This window comes from Myotis daubentonii, chromosome 2, assembly GCF_963259705.1.
Source record: "Myotis daubentonii chromosome 2, mMyoDau2.1, whole genome shotgun sequence".
NCBI lineage: Eukaryota > Metazoa > Chordata > Mammalia > Chiroptera > Vespertilionidae > Myotis > Myotis daubentonii.
This window is the reverse complement of record NC_081841.1, coordinates 94,217,430-94,232,430: the sequence shown is the minus strand read 5'-3', so window position 1 is coordinate 94,232,430 and position 15,001 is coordinate 94,217,430. Positions and strand designations below refer to the sequence as shown.

At 59.9% G+C, this 15,001-nt stretch overlaps 1 protein-coding gene across 2 annotated transcripts in view; it reads right to left on the bottom strand.

The window, feature by feature from the left end:
- Nucleotides 1-4,989: 4,989 nt before the first annotated feature.
- The window catches only part of TSPAN11 (tetraspanin 11), a 52,378-nt gene continuing 42,366 nt past the window's right edge, over nucleotides 4,990-15,001 (bottom strand). The window contains exons 4-9 of one of the 2 annotated variants that reach the window (XM_059683854.1): nucleotides 13,212-13,286; nucleotides 12,309-12,413; nucleotides 11,281-11,439; nucleotides 10,826-10,912; nucleotides 10,582-10,668; nucleotides 4,990-6,144 (exon numbers count right to left, since the gene is read on the bottom strand). In XM_059683854.1, coding sequence (XP_059539837.1) covers nucleotides 10,594-10,668; nucleotides 10,826-10,912; nucleotides 11,281-11,439; nucleotides 12,309-12,413; nucleotides 13,212-13,286 — 501 coding nt within the window. In that variant the 3' untranslated portion in view covers nucleotides 4,990-6,144; nucleotides 10,582-10,593. The remainder of the gene's footprint in view (nucleotides 6,145-10,581; nucleotides 10,669-10,825; nucleotides 10,913-11,280; nucleotides 11,440-12,308; nucleotides 12,414-13,211; nucleotides 13,287-15,001) is intronic. The other variant, XM_059683855.1, reaches the window with a different exon arrangement.

Sequence of the window (15,001 nt, the reverse complement as noted above, 5' to 3'; positions counted from 1 at the left end):
GCTCAGTCACTGCTGGACAGGGTTTCAGCCAGTGATGGAAGCAGGGGCTTCTCATGGATTTGTTTTTAAGAAGAAAGTAAGTGAATTACTTTTCTATCACAGGAGAAAAAGTTATTTTATGATCTTTTCATTAAAAGCTTGATTGGAAACTAAAAGAAGAAAGAAAGAAAGGGAAGAAGAGGAGGAGGAGGAGGAGGAGGAGAAGACGAATCTCAGCTTTTGTCCCTGTGTGTCTCTTTACCTCATGGGCAGCCTCTCTGTTCTCAGTTGGGGACAGGAAGTGGGAACCAAGTCCCACCAGCTTGAAGCAGCCCACCCTGCTGACAGAGGCGTTGTCTCCTGCCAGGAGGTAGTGGCAGCTGACAGGCCAGGGGCAGCCACCAGGGTGACAGCTTCCGCAAAGGCTCCCACTGCCCCCATCCTGACCAGGCCCCACCGGCAGCCAGGGCCCTGGGGCAGCGTGGGCAGCACCCACAGTGCTGTGTGTGGCAGGAAGGGGCCTGGAGGGTCTCACCCTCTCACACTCAGTGATGGTGCAGGTGAGCAGACATCCTATGAGATGGGTGACCATGGGCGCCCAGACTGGGCCCATCCCCCGGCCTGATATCAAAGCCAGGGGGGCTGCCACTGTGACTGTTCAGTGAATGGTCCCGACCAACCGGGAGACACAGGAGGAGGCCAGGGATGCGGATCCCTCCCAGGCAGCCCCCACCCCCCCACCCCCGCCCAGCCTGCCCCCCAGTCCCTCTGTCATGGGGTCCCCAGCGTCCAGCTCACCCGGGTGCTCTTCAGGCTCCCTCATGGACCCCACCCCACCTTAAGCAAGTTTTCTAGACAGAATAGTGAATGAAACGGAATGAATGTTTTATGTCATAAAAGACAAGCATTTACTTTCTTTCGCTTCTTAGTGGGCGGGCACCCTGGTGCGCTCAGTCCCTCTGAATCATGGATGGACGTCTTTTTGCATTGGGGTGAGGAGTGCCTGACTCTAGTTTGGGGAGGAGGACAAATGAGTGGTCGGGGAGGAAGGGGGAGACACTAACACTCTGCGGGGAGGGGGGTGGGGGCCAGGGAGCAGTAGAAGGTGTGCCTCAGCGTGAAGTGCCCCTGCCCTGCCCTCTCCGCACACCCTGCATCGGCTGCAGCCCGCCAGGGTGATGCCCACAGCAGGACGGGCAGACCGCAGGCTCGTAACAGGGGCTGCTGGGCATCACAGTCAGAAGTGTGGCAGTCCCGGCTGCCCAAAGGCGATTTAAGGGGAACACAACTCAAGCACACTTGTGAGAGCCTGGCTCTCGCTCACCACCAGGAGTAGTGACGCCCACGGAGGTGAGGTCGGTGCAGTCAAGGGGCTCCTACCAGCCCCCCCGCCCCCCCCCCCCACACCTGATGGAATTCCCTGCAGGGGAGGAAAAACAGCAGCAGCAGGTAGTCCCAGATGCAGTTCCTTTATTATTGTGCCCCCTGGCCCTGAGGCTGGCTTACACTGTGGAGGGGCTGTTTACAAGGAGAGCAGTTTCTCTGTATGTGATAGAGTCAGGCGACTTCCCTGTCTTCTCTAGACTCAGCAGCCGTGAGCAAACTACAGCCTGCGGGCGGGATCCGGCCCGTTTGAAATGAATAAAACTAAAAAAAAAAAAGACCGTACCCTTTTATGTAATGATGTTTACTTTGAATTTATATTAGTTCACACAAACACTCCATCCATGCTTTTGTTCCGGCCCTCCGGTCCAGTTTAAGAACCCATTGTGGCCCTCGAGTCAAAAAGTTTGCCCACCCCTGGCTCTAGAGTATTGTGACAGCCCATATCCAGGACCGCCGGTTCCAGATCCCCAGGAGCCTGTCTGGCCTCAGGAGCAACGGGCTGCCTGGAAAGACTTGTGGCGCTGGCACGGGTGCCTGTGGTGCTCACGCGGCGCGGCGGGGAAGAGGGCACGCGGGAGGCCGAGGGAGGGGCACAGGCCTGGCACTGTGCTGGAAGAGAGAAGGGTCGACGAGAGTGGCGTGGGGCCGGAGCGGGTGGGAAAGGGGGCTGGACTGTGGACCTGTTCCCTTCAGGGAAGAGGACCCGGCACTGCTCTGCCAGCCGGGGTCACAGACGGGCTCAGGCGGCCCCTCAATCCAAGCGGAGGTGGGGCAGGTGCTGCAGGAACGCACGGCAGGGAGGCACGGTCCTGGCTGGCGGTGAACTGCCCACGGCCGCCCCGTTTCACAGAGTGGGACCCAAGCCTCACACCCGGAGGGGACTGAGCCCCGGGGCTGTGACACACAAGGTGGTTCAGGGCTGTGGTCGAAAGCATGGCTCTCCAGGTGCAACCCCAGGTCAGCAGCACCCACATTACCTGGGAACTAGCTAGAGACACAAATCCTTGGCTCCACCCTCTGATCTGAAGATGGGGGAGGGGGAGAGGGAAGAGGGGGCAGTAATCTGTGCTAAAAACCCTCCAGTTGACCAGCTGGCGACCCTCATGCAAGCTCAAGTTTGATCACTAGCATCCTTGGCAGATGTGAGCGCCACCCAGTGGTGACACAAAATGTGGGGTTCTCCTTAGCCATCAAACCACCTCCCCTTCTCCAGTTCTGTCCCCAGCCCAAAGTGGCCAGTAAGGAGAGTGTTTTCAAGGCTGATAGCAGGGTGGGTGGTGGCGAAAGTAACTTTTCATTCACACCCCCCACGTTGAACCCCTGAAGATGGACCGGGAGTGGCAGATCCCAAGACCAACAGTGGCCATGGGGCATGAGGATCTTGGAGGCACATCGCCCTGCATGTCACCCCACCCCTCCTCAGGGCCAGGCCTGGGGCCGTGCACTGGGTGGCAGCCTGATGAGATTTTAGGCCTGAGACAGCTCACACTGTGCCCACCCAGAGCCCGGTATCGGCCACAGAGGGGAGGGAAGGCAGGCAGGAGGCGGTCAGCTCCACCAGCCGGGCACCTCCTCCCTGCCCCGGTCGCTCTGTGATGCGTGAGGCCGCATGGGCGGGCGGGGGAGGCGTTTCCTGCCACCTGGCCAGGCCTCCATGCCCAGACCACTGTCTCCACGCCGCATGAGCATTCACATCTGCGTGGGGATTCTGAGTGCCGAGGGCGGTCACCCTCACTCTGGTGTCAGCGTTGGCTCCGGAGGTGGTAGGCCAGGCGCCCCTGAGCCATGGCCCCAGGCTCCTGTGAGACACTCTGCGGGGGGTGGGGGGGCGTCCCCTGTCAGCCCAAAGGAGCCACTCTTCTCTTCCAACCGCACAGAGCAGGGCTCTAGCGCTGGGGCTGATGGTGGTCCTGCCCAACTGGGGAGAGGCTGCCCAGGCTCCACAACACCCCACAGGCCATGCTGCTCCTGAATGTCAGCCTGGCGGTTTAGTAGAGATGGAGAACTGGGGGTGCTGGGGAGAGGGGTGGCGTGACGGCAGCCACTGCTGCTGACTCTGTGAAGTGGGGGGAATATACCCTCGTACCTCGGTCCCTACGAGATGGTGTGTCTACGTGACTAACACATTCTGAGCACACAGTAGGCCTTCAGTAAACACAAGGCCCTGGCCCCCCCTCCCCCCATGGCTATGCCTGAGGAGCTCCTGGAGCTGGGAGGGGGAGGGAGAAAGAGAAGGATGGTCGCAAATATTTGAAACAAGACTTCATCCCCTCACCAAAGGCCGTTACACTCCTGTCTCCCCAAACACAGGTCATCCAGGGAGTTGGGGTGCAGCACTCCCTCTGGGAGGGGTGTTCCTGTGAGCTGAGGGAGGGAAGGGCCGCTTGGTGAGATCGAGGTGTGGGTGTGCTGGCCTCTTTCTGGACCTGTGTGCCTGCGCCTGTTGCCCCCGCAGGACTGCGATGGCTCTCACCAGGCACGCCTTCTCTCTCCGGGAACTCAGGGCTCTGCCGGCCTCAGAGCAGGGACCTGGGGGAGCCATCCTGGCGCAGATCTGCATGCTCACAGGCGGGACCGGCACCCCAGCTCTGACTCCAGCCTTCAGGGCGCCCCTCGGGGAACCTGCCATGCCCTGGGCCTCAGTTTCCTGTCACCGTGTCTCATCTCCCAGGCCGTTGGCATGAACAAAGAGGTCCCAGTCCCCAAATTCTGGGCTGCTCTGTCCCTCTGCGGCTTGGACCAGCCCGGTCCTTGGTAGTGCTCCCAAGACGATGCCCAGCACAGGAGCCACAGCTCCCCCAGCCTCTGCCTCGTCAGCACAGGAGGTGGGGCAGGAAGTCAGCTCTCCAGGGTCTCCCCCAGTGACAAGGCCCGGCACCCCATCCCCATCTGCACAGGCTGGGGCACCTCAGGAAAGTGAAGGGACCCAGGAGGGGCAGGCATGTAACAGGCCAACACCCCTCCCACTGCCGCCTCCCTCGGCCCTGGCAGGAAGAGCTCTCTCTCTCTCTCTCTCTCTCTCTCTCTCTCTCTCTCTCTCTGAGACCTGTCGGTCTGACTTCTGTCCCTGCAAAGAGCTTGGCCTCACCGTCACCTTTTATTTATCTGCCTGAGTCCCGGGAAGCTGGAGGGCAGCAAAGATGACCACACCACCTTTCCTTTTGTCCTTGATGCAGCCTGGGGTTGCTAGCAAAGCTGGTCTCCCTCCGTATGAATTTTTCTCAGCCACCCCAAGGCCCTCTGTGGAGGAGCTAAGCCAGGCAGGGTCCCCACCAGCCCCGGAGGCAGGGAGGCAGGGAGGCAATGCGCTCTGAGGGTGTGCAGCTTCTGCTCAGTTGAGGGCTGAGCTGGGGATAGCAGGGACCTGTGTATGGGAGAGAGAATACCCTTCACCCAGGACTGACCCTGCTCAGCCAGAGCTGAGCTTGTCACACTGGGACTGGACCCAGTGGGGAGGCAGGCGGTGACCTTCCTTGGCCCTGGTTTTAGCATAACAAGGGCCCACCTCTCATGGGTGGGGCGGGAAGAGCAGGTGTGGAAGTGGGTGTGGGGTCTTCCCGTTGGAGCACCATGTCACAGCCTCAGGGGGCTGGGTGGGGGGGCGGGGGAGGGCTTTGGCTGTCAGCATCTGCACTGCATTTCTAGGCTTTGCTTTCTGTTCTCCCTCAGTATCGGGAAGTTCTTCCTGAGCATCCCCTGCCCAATTCAGACAGCCAGGCGGGACTGGAGGGAGGGACTGCTCGCTCCGGGAGCAGAGCGAGGCCCCGTGGTCAGGGAGCTGACACAGGGCAAGTGAGGTTCAGGGCAGAGCACCCCTCGACTTGGAGCTTTACCTTTTCAGGGGCTCCAGCGTTCCAGGCTCTGCGATTGGGTCCAGTCGGGAGGAGTTTTACACTCGCCCACGTTAACCGCCGAAGGTTGAAAACCCTGGCCGTTCTGAGAATCAGGCCCTACACAGGAGATTCCTGGGGGCTGGGGCTCTCCTGGGGAAGGCCTCCAGGCGGTGCAGGCTCCTGCTGCCGCACATGCAGGTAGGGCCAACTCCCCGCCTGCCTTCTCTACGCCCCCAGGCCCCTCGCTCCCCGCCCGAAGCCCCACCCTCTACCACTGCCCGCATCCAGCTTCCGGAGGCCTCACCTCATTCTCTCCACTCCCAGGCCCTGCAGGAAGGAGCCAGGCCATGGGGACACTCCTCTCCCGTGAGAAGGCCTTGGGGTGGGCAGATCAGAGGCCTGGGCCTTCTGGGAGCAGAGATACCCCTAACTGCCCACCGTGATGCAGCTCCGAGAGGCCAGAGCAAGGCCCCCAAACCTTGGCAGAGGCGAGAGGAGGGCTGCTCAGCACCCGTCGGGGTCACGCTGAACGCCTGGTCCAGAGGAGTCAAGGTTTGTAGTCCTTCAATGTCCTTTCAGGAGCTGGGAGGGAGCAGAGTCCAACTCTCTCACCTTCCTGTGGTCCTTGGGAGCCTCCTGTCTGCCCCTGGCAGGGCCGGTCCCCGCCTGGGCTGGCAGTGAGCACTCAGAAGAGGAGGGTTCCCATCGTCTGGTGGGAACCGCAGGAGCCGTGGTCTTGAGCACTTGGTGGGTCTGAAGGGTGGGCACTAGGGATGCGGACTTTCTGGGAGTTTCTAGATGAGCTATGCTGGCTCCGCGGGTCTGGCAGATGGGATTTGGACCCCTGTCCTTGTGGGGGGCGGTTGGAGGGGGACAGGATGGGCCGTTAGTGAACATGCAGCTGGAGCCTCCGATGCAAGCAGCAGGTGAGAACCATTCCGCAGGTCTGCCAGGTGGAGAGAGCAGAGATCAGGACCCCATCGCTGTACGGCCAGCAGTGCCCAGAGCGCGGCTTCCCACATGGAGAGCGCAGCTGGGACCCGGATGAAGGGAAGGTTCCCACGTGGGAGGTGGGGGAGGGAGGTACTGAGATTCTGCCATGCTGACAAGCTCCCAGGGAACACGCTCTGAGAACTACTCTGCAAGAGCAGTACGTCTCTCACTTTGATGGGAACGAATCACCCAGGGACTGCGATGTGGGTGGGGCCGAGGTTCTGCACTACTAGCGCACAAGCTCGGCCCTTGCCTGGTCTGCGGCCCAGCGCTTCTCCAGGGGCAGCTGGCTGCTACTGAGCAGCCTTTCTCTGTCTGCATTGCTGCTCTGATCAGAGCAAAACCAGCCACCACAGTGGATTCTGGCAGATGGACAGAAGCCCCTGGGGAAACCGAGGCTCTGGGAGGGGCACCAGAGCTGTCACCAGCTCATCTGTAAGTCAGCGTGGAATGTGGCCCCAAACGAGGCCCTAGGAGCCTGCCTGACAGGCCCCCGTCACACCCACTAGCTGAGCAAGAAGGGGCTAGCCGTGGTCGGCAAACTCATTAGTCAACAGAGCCAAATATCAACAGTACAACGATTGAAATTTCTTTTGAGAGCCAAATTTTTTAAACTTAAACTATATAGGTAGGTACATTGTTATTAACTTAATTAGGGTACTCCTAAGGCTCAGGAAGAGCCACACTCAAGGGGCCAAAGAGCCGCATGTGGCTCGCGAGCCACAGTTTGCTAACCACAGGGCTAGAGCATCGGCCCAGAGCAGGGCAGTGCTGGGAAGTCACCTTTTCCTGGTCTCACTTTCCTGTCTCCACATTATTGAGGACCCTTATTCCCCCGCCTTCCCTTGCCTCCTTCTTCCTCTCTACCCCTCCTCTCCTCCCTCCCACCCAAGGAGACGCAGGGACAAGGCGAGGATATTTGGACCAGGGAGGCCATGACTGTGATCATGCTCCTGACCATGAGGCCCTTGGATCCTGACTCCGCCGGTGGGAGAGGGGCCCTAGGGCAGCCCCATGGCCACCCTGTGGACACGGGCCAAGGTGCACTTCCCCACATATAGGAGCAAGGCCCCATCTTCCCCAAACTTTCCAACAGCTGCTGCCAACGGGAGGACAGGCAGGTGAGGACTCCTACGGGCTGGTAGGCGCTCGGTCTCTCTTTGCGAGGCTGGCGTAGGAGGTAGTGAAGGATGCCCCTCTTCTTCCCCTTCCTCCCTCCTCTCCACCCCGACGTGGGAGGCTGGTGGGACCCTGTGAACACAGCCCTCAGCTCCAGACTCGGTGCCAGAGCAGAGCTAATCCACCAAGTACTCGGAGCCACAGCTGAAAGGCGGCGTAAGAGGTTATTTTGTCTCCCACCGGCTGTTAGCAGATGGTTGTCACAGCCATGCCACCCGGTGTCACGCAGCATGCCTTGTCCTGTGGTTATCTGAGTCTTTCTCATCCTTGCTAAGGGGGGAGCCGGAGGGAGCAGGTGGACCAGCAGGGACTTGTGGCTACCTCTCCTACACCTCATGCCGGGGGAGACGGGAGGGCTGGGCTCCCAGCATGCTCACTCTTGAATGAGATGTGTGTTCCCAGGGTGCCTCCCAGGGAAGGCACAGTGAGGATGGAGTGCGCGGGCCAGAATCTCGCCAATGCATGCACACACACACACACACACCCTGCCCTGACTCATGCAGAAGAGTAATGGACTGAGCGTTCAGATCCCTGAGAGAGCTGTGTCTCCTTCCTGGCAGAGGACATGCAGAGATCAGCACAGACACTCAGAGGCAGACCAGGGTGAGCAGAGAAAACACACAAGTTGACCACGGGAGCGGGAGATGGCAGATGACAGGCTGCTGGGCCCAGCCTGTGTGGGAGATGGCACCCCCTTCTAACAGCCCGCCTGGATATAGCACATGGCACACGTGGGCTTTTAACAGAGAAGCCGAATGCTTTCAGCTTCTTTCGAGGTTTCTGACCCAGCACCTGGCGGTCACCAAGAGCATCAGGGAAGGACCAGGAGGTCCCAGGAAGCCACTCGGTTCCCCTTAATGACCTGCAGAGTCCAATCTCACTGTCTTGCGAGTTTTCTGGGCTCTGCAGCATGTTCCTATCTTGTCGTGTGGGAATGTGGGGCTGGGAGTAGGAGTGGGCTAACTTCCATTTGGAGCCGTGTGGCCTTGGGTACAGCCACATCCCTCTCTGAGCCTCAAATCCTCCTCTATCAATAGGAAAACCTCTGACTTCAAGCTAGGTTTCCTCCAGTCCCAACCAGGGAAGCATATGACACCATCTTGGCCTTGTCTATCCTGAGCCTTGAGGGTCTCCCAAGTGCCAGGCTGGGCGTGAGTGGGAAGGGGCCTGGTGCCGGCTCCGGTGGGAGGATGACTGTGAACCTGGGAACAGGCCTGGTGCGAGCCCTCCTTCAAGGCCAGCAGCTGACCTGGACTTGGGGAGCTTAGTTCCAGCACTGGCCAGCAGAGGGAGCTGTAACCCAGGCTTGGCTGCTGCAGGGCCAGCCTCAGAGGAATGGAGGGGAGAGACTGCCCAAGGGCTTGGGGTCCATGGAGGTGTCCCGGAGAAGCTCTCTCTGGGGGACTCTAGGAGTAGTTCCACAGTGAGCTGGACCAAGACTTTCATGGTGGGGGTGGAGGGGGCAGGAGGCACCTGTGGGCCTGCAGGCACCCTGCCACCTGGCCTCCTGGGCATCACTCCTGCAGGTGCACTTGGCCACCTTGCCCTTAGGCTCTGGGCACTGGCAGTCCCTCCCTGCCCATGGCTTCACTGCCCAGTCTCAGCTTCTCCAGGCTCTCAGGCCAGAGAGACCAGAAAGAAATGGGCACAGAGTGTGGCCCCGGCCTGGCCAGCGTCCATGCAGAGCAGGTCCCCTCGATACCTGAGGCAAACAGCAGGTTTCCAGAAACCACAGCTGATTCAGGGGCTGAGTGCAGAGCAGCCTTTTCCCCAGACCCCATGGCAACTCCCCCGGGGTTCAGTATGTGGGCACAGGCCTGCCCTGGGAAGTACATGAGGGGCCAGGTGACTGCCCCCTGGGGCTCCCTGGGCCTGCTCCTGAGTGGAGGTGAAGGGGCAGCTGGTCTGTCCAGGGAACAATCAGAGCTTCTGGGAGAAATAATGTGCCACATGTAAATGATAAAAGTAATGATGGGGACCGTGTCCTGAGCACCTGCTACCTGCTCGGCAGTGAGCCATGTGGTTACATATAGACTGCTGATCCTCACTGGTCACGAACCAGCTATAATTAGCCCCACATCACAAATGAGGAGCCAGGGCTCAGAGACGAATAACCAGCCCTCGGTTGTCCGGTCTCCCTCCAGAGGGCCAGGCCCAGCAGGTGAGGCTGCAGCTGGACCCTCCGGCACTCAGGCTGACGTGGGCCAGCAGCCGTGACCGGGGAGGAACCCACACAGAGGCTCCCTAGCCTCACACCCATCCTGCTTCTCTTTCCATGGAACTGTGTTGGGAGGGAGTTTGGGAAAGCGAAGGACCACGGAGACCTGGGTGGCTGTTCAGGACGAGACCCTCGGTAAGTCCCCTCCCTGGGTCTCAGCTTTCTGGTCTGTAAAATGGGGAGGACACTGTTACTCGCCTGGCCTGGCTCTCAGGTTGTGGGGATCAGATAAGAGAAAGTATCTGAGTCACTCTGAAGTCCACAGAGTTTCCACTTATGGAGGCCCTCGCCTGTGCCAGGTGCTGCTGCCGTCCACATATCACCTTGTTCTTATCTGGCCCTCACGCAGTTGGGGAAACAATCCATAGTTTGAGGATGACATTGGGGCACCAGGAAGTAACTGCTCAAGGTCGCACAGAAGCAGCGGCAGGATTGGACCCAGGTCCTCTGACAGGCAGCCGCTGCTCTCCCCTCTCCCCTCTCCCCTGGACAGTGCTTATAGACCAGGCACAGGAAGGTGGGACAGGACTGAGCTCCCTCCAGAACCGGCTGGGCTGAAGCAGGAGTGTCAGGTGAGGAGGGCACGCAGGGCCCTTGCTCGCTGAGCCTGTCCTTGCCCCTGCGGGTGCCATTCCTGACTCCTCTGATCTTGACCTGTGACTAGAATGACTCATGGGAGCAACACTAACTCCCTGGATGGCAGCTGGGGGAGGGTGGAGTAGTGACCCAGAGCAAAGAGCATGGCTCATGCTCGGAGCAGAGAGCTGGGTGTACACAGGGAGCACATATCCACAGGTGTGCACACGCGCATAACAGAGGAATGAGAGCATGTCATGCACACACACACACACATACACACACGTGCACAAGCACACCTAGACACATATACATGCATCCAACCCCCACCATGATGCATGCGGACACACCCAGGGCCCGCAGACACAGCAGGCTGCGCACACACCTGCACATGCACACACGGGTGCATGCACATACCTGAGCCCACACTCACACTCCTCTCAGGTCTCTGTTCCTTACAAGTTCAAGTGGGCCCCCCGGCCCCAGGCATTTTCCTTCCTGTCTCTGGGGAAGAGAGTGACCGTGTGACTCAACTTTGGCTGCAAAGGGAAGGGGAGAGGCGGGCAGGGCAGAGTGTGCGCGTGCAAAGGGTCAGTGGTCTGAGATCACAGCCCGAGGGAGGGGCGTTCAGAGCTCTTCTATGGCCCCTCCCCTCACTCACCTGCAGGCAGGCCACCCCGATGCCCACTGCTCCCATGAGCAGCAGGTGGTTGGCCAGGAACTGTTCCAGTTTGGTGATGCAGCCTCCCTGTAAGGGAACAGCAGGTCACACTCACCTTGACCCAGAAGTGGGCGAGGATGGGAGGGAAGGGCAGGCCGGGTGCTGCATCCGACTGGCTGAGGGAAGGCCGGAGACTGAAAGGGCCTGGTCCAGCTTTCCAATTGCCCACAGGCTTTTGGGTGACCCAGGGTAGGCCATGATGTCCCGGAATCTCTCAGTAGCAGGTGTGCGTCCCCTGCTTTGTGCGGCCCTTTGAAGGCCCAGCACTGCTGCTTTCTGGCCAATAAATAAGTGGGCCCTGCTCCCCCCACCTGTCTGCCCTGAGCTTGCCTTTTGGGGGCCCCTGGATGGCCAGCTGGGCCCTCTGCAGGCCCCAGCTGGAGAAAGGTGCTCACCTCCACCTTGTAGATGTTGGAGGGGTGGGCCCTCTGGCCGCAGCGCGCTACCACCGTCTTGCAGCAGCTGTCCGGCACCCGGCGGCCCTCGGCCTCCTGGGACAGGATGTAGGCGCTGTGCTGCCAGTCGGCAGAGCTGTTGCTTCCGCAGCACTTGAACTGCAGAGAGAGGCAGAACCTGGCGGTGAGGAGACGCACAGGCTCCTCCAGCAGTTCGGTTCCAGGGAGCAGGGCCATTATTCAAATAGCAACCAGCCCCTTCTTCTCCCTGGGATTCCTCCCTTCCCCTGTTTGGAGTGGGGGCTGGTCTCATTTCAGGCAAAATTTGTCTGCAGGCCACCTGTTTGCTGCCTTAAACATCATCAAGATCTTCAAGGAGATTATGCTGGTGCCCTGGGGGCAGGGAGTGTGTGAGAAGATGGGCAGGGAGGTAGAGGCAGGTGGGGCCACACCCACCAGAGGTAGTTTTCTGGGCCCGCAGGGAGGCAGAACCCAGGGCCAGGGACCCAGTCCTGCCACAGGTTCCAGGCCCCCATTCAGGCTTTGAGGCCTCAGAGCCCTGAGTCCTGCAGGGACACAAAAGGTGTCCCAGAGGCCAAGGAGCAGGCAGCTCAGCAGTGACCAGAGGGGCTGGTGTGAGCCGACCTGGGCCCTGCATCTGCTGCACCTCCCAGGGCAGGAATGTGCCCGCCCAGATCAGGGTGATTAAAAAACAGGAGATTGGTTATTTCTCGCCCTTCCGGTTTGGGGATTGAGACTTAGAGTCCCTACGTGGGCCATGAACATGGCTATTTGAGGTGGTCTCTGGTGTCAGAGGTGCGGGTGGGGCGGGAGGTGCATTTAGTCTACGTAAGTGTTTGTTAGGCACCTACTATGTGCCGGGAGTGACGCTCGGCACTGGGCTCAAACATGGGTTTACCAAAGCTTATCATTGCCTGTCGTCCAGTAGGAGTTGACAGAGGTAAGGAACTTGCCTGGGGCACACAGACGGAAGGGACAGAGAGGACCCCACCCTGTCCAGGGCTTACCTCCTGCTGCAGACGGTCGACGGAGGTGGTGATCTCCATGGCTCCAGGCTGCCCATAGTTCTCAGACAGCGTCCGGGTCATGTGCTGCTTCAGTTCATTGCTCAGCTGGAGGGTGGAGTGGAGGTGGGTCAGCAGAGCGCCCCACCCCGGTCCCCAGGCCTGCGCCTAACCACCAGCTACTCTGCACCACTGTTCTTCCAATGGTGCAGTGCGGTGGTTCCCACACAGTGGAAGGGACCCTCCGCGCACAGCAGACAGAGTTATGAGGCGATGTTGCAAAAGCTGGGGCCCTAACATAAGCGTGTGGTGGGAGGAGCTGAGAGGCAGGTGCGGGAGGAGACAGCTCCAGGCTCAGGGCTGCTTTTAAATACCTGTTGAATTTCATTTTGGTCATGAGATGCCGTGGGCACCCAGTGCTCCTCCAGGTGCTGGCTTGAAACAACCAGAATGGTCACTGTCCCTCCCAGCCGAATATCAGTCTGGTCGTGACCTTGAAGCCTGCTTCAGAGGGCACGCGGTGGGAGAGGACCCGACCGGCCCGTCCTCCTTGTCCCCGCAGGCAGACAAGGCCCGTGCTGTCTTCATAGTCTGGCATGTGGCCCTGGGCCAGGCCTTGCTTTCCCCTTGGATGTGTGACTTCCCCTTAGGAGGGGAGAGCAGCCAGCCGCCCCCAGGGAAGCGTCGCCTCCTGGCTCCCATGAAGACATCCGCATCCACAGGTGGAGGGGAGGGTTACTGGACCCGGGCGAGGAGCAGGACCCAGATGTGCCGAGGAGTGTTGGGGCCTGGGAGACAGGACCACCCCGTGCGCCGGTGCCTCGCTTCCCCGGCACCCTGCACCCTCCCCCTCGCGTGGCCTCCTGGGGCGCTATGGGCAACGCAGAAGGAAGACCTTCCACTCACCCTCTGGTAGTACACATGGGCCAGGACCCCCGCCACCAGCTCCACGAGGAAGATCACCAGCAACAGGCAGAAATACTAGGGGCAAGAGGAGAAGACGGTTGGTCACCCTGGGATCGGGCTGGGGAGCGGATGGTACTTCAGGGCCACTATGAAAATGCTTTCCTAAAGTAGTGAGGGAGGTGGGGCACCTGCCAGGGACCCCACCCCCAGAGCATCTTCCTCTCTTCCCAGCAGCTCTGGGCATCCCCACCTCTGGCTGCTGGCTGCTGGCTGCTGGCTGCTGGCTGCTGGCTGCTGGCTGCTGGCACGGACTTCTCCACTCACCTCTTCACTCACTGGTCTGCTGGCAGCTTGTTAATCCACCCACACATCCAATACTTACTAAATGCCTACTATATGCCAGGCCTCATCAGTAAGATGGTTATTGCCTTCAAACTTATTGGTGTAGGGGGATAGACAGTAAGTGATCATAATGATGTGTTTTAAATGCTGTTATGGGGCAAGCCCTGGAAACTATGGGAGAGCAGTCAGAGAAGGCTTCCTGGAGGAGGTGACACCTGAGTGGCACCTCTAAGGATGAGTGAGCATTTGCCAGGTGAAGAAGGAGAGAAGTGCATGCCAGGCAGAGGGGAGAGTAGAAGCATGGGGTGTTTGAGTTCAGGGACATGGCTGGAGTGTAGGGGCTGCAGCAACCAAGGCTCTGGAAAAGCACAGGCAGGGGCCTGGGAAGGGCATTGCAGCGGTTCTAAATTCCCCTCACCACTGCCTGACTGCTCCGGCTCGCTGCTCTGCACGCTTCACAGCCCTGCTGATGCTGCTGGCTGGGTTCCTGGCTGTGCTCTGGGCCGTGACGGGCCTCATCCTGCCCCCCTCCCCACCTGCTTTTACCACCAGGAAGGCTCGGGACACTGCTGGATCCCGGTACGTTCTTGGAGGAGCCAACAGGTCAGAAATGCATGTCAGGCCCATGTGACTGCGAGGGGACAGGGTGAGGGAGATGGTGCAGGTACAGGTAGGGAAGAAGGAAAGACGTGGGGGGAGAGGAGGAAGAAGACAGGGTGCTGTTGCCTGAAATTGGACCCTTCTAGGCAAGCACAGCCCCTACTCCCGGGCACTGGTTGGTGGAGCTCTTCCTCCCTTCAGGCACTGCCCACCTGTGGGTGAGCTCTGAGATGCCGGGGGTCATCAGGTGTGGCAAGAAAGTGGGCAGGAGGGTCTGAGGGCAAGGAGACAGCTGGCACGGGCTCCCGAGAGTTGACAGGGTGAGATAGCAGGAGGGCAGGGGCTGTCTGGCCATGTCAGAGGCAATTTCAGCCCATGGGCCTGTAGGCCTTGCCCACTGGCTCCCAGAGCCCAGCAGGGGGCTTGGCAAGGGCAGGACTGAAGCAACACAGGGGAGAGCACATTTCACGGATGAAGAACTTTGACCCACGAGCAGGCTTCCTTTCAAGTTAAGTGAATCTGCTGCTTCTCCCTCAGCCATTGGATTGAGCTCATCGTCTCCCAGCACCGAGTGAGCAAGGAAACCTACAGTCTCAGTACTGGTGCCAGGCCTGCCTGTCACTGTCCTGGGTCCTCCCTTCCTGCCCTGCTCTATGCTGCACCAGGAATGGCCCGGGCCTGCATGTCCCAGCTCTGCCCATCCTTCCCTTGGCCCAGGCCTAGGCCGAGTCCCCACTGGGTGAGGGTGTGGAGGAGGTGGGTGTGGAGGAGGGTGGGGGCACCCGCCTTGGCGCCCCGTGCAGGCTCTGGATGGAGGCTCAGGCTGATTGCACAGGATCCCAAGCTCC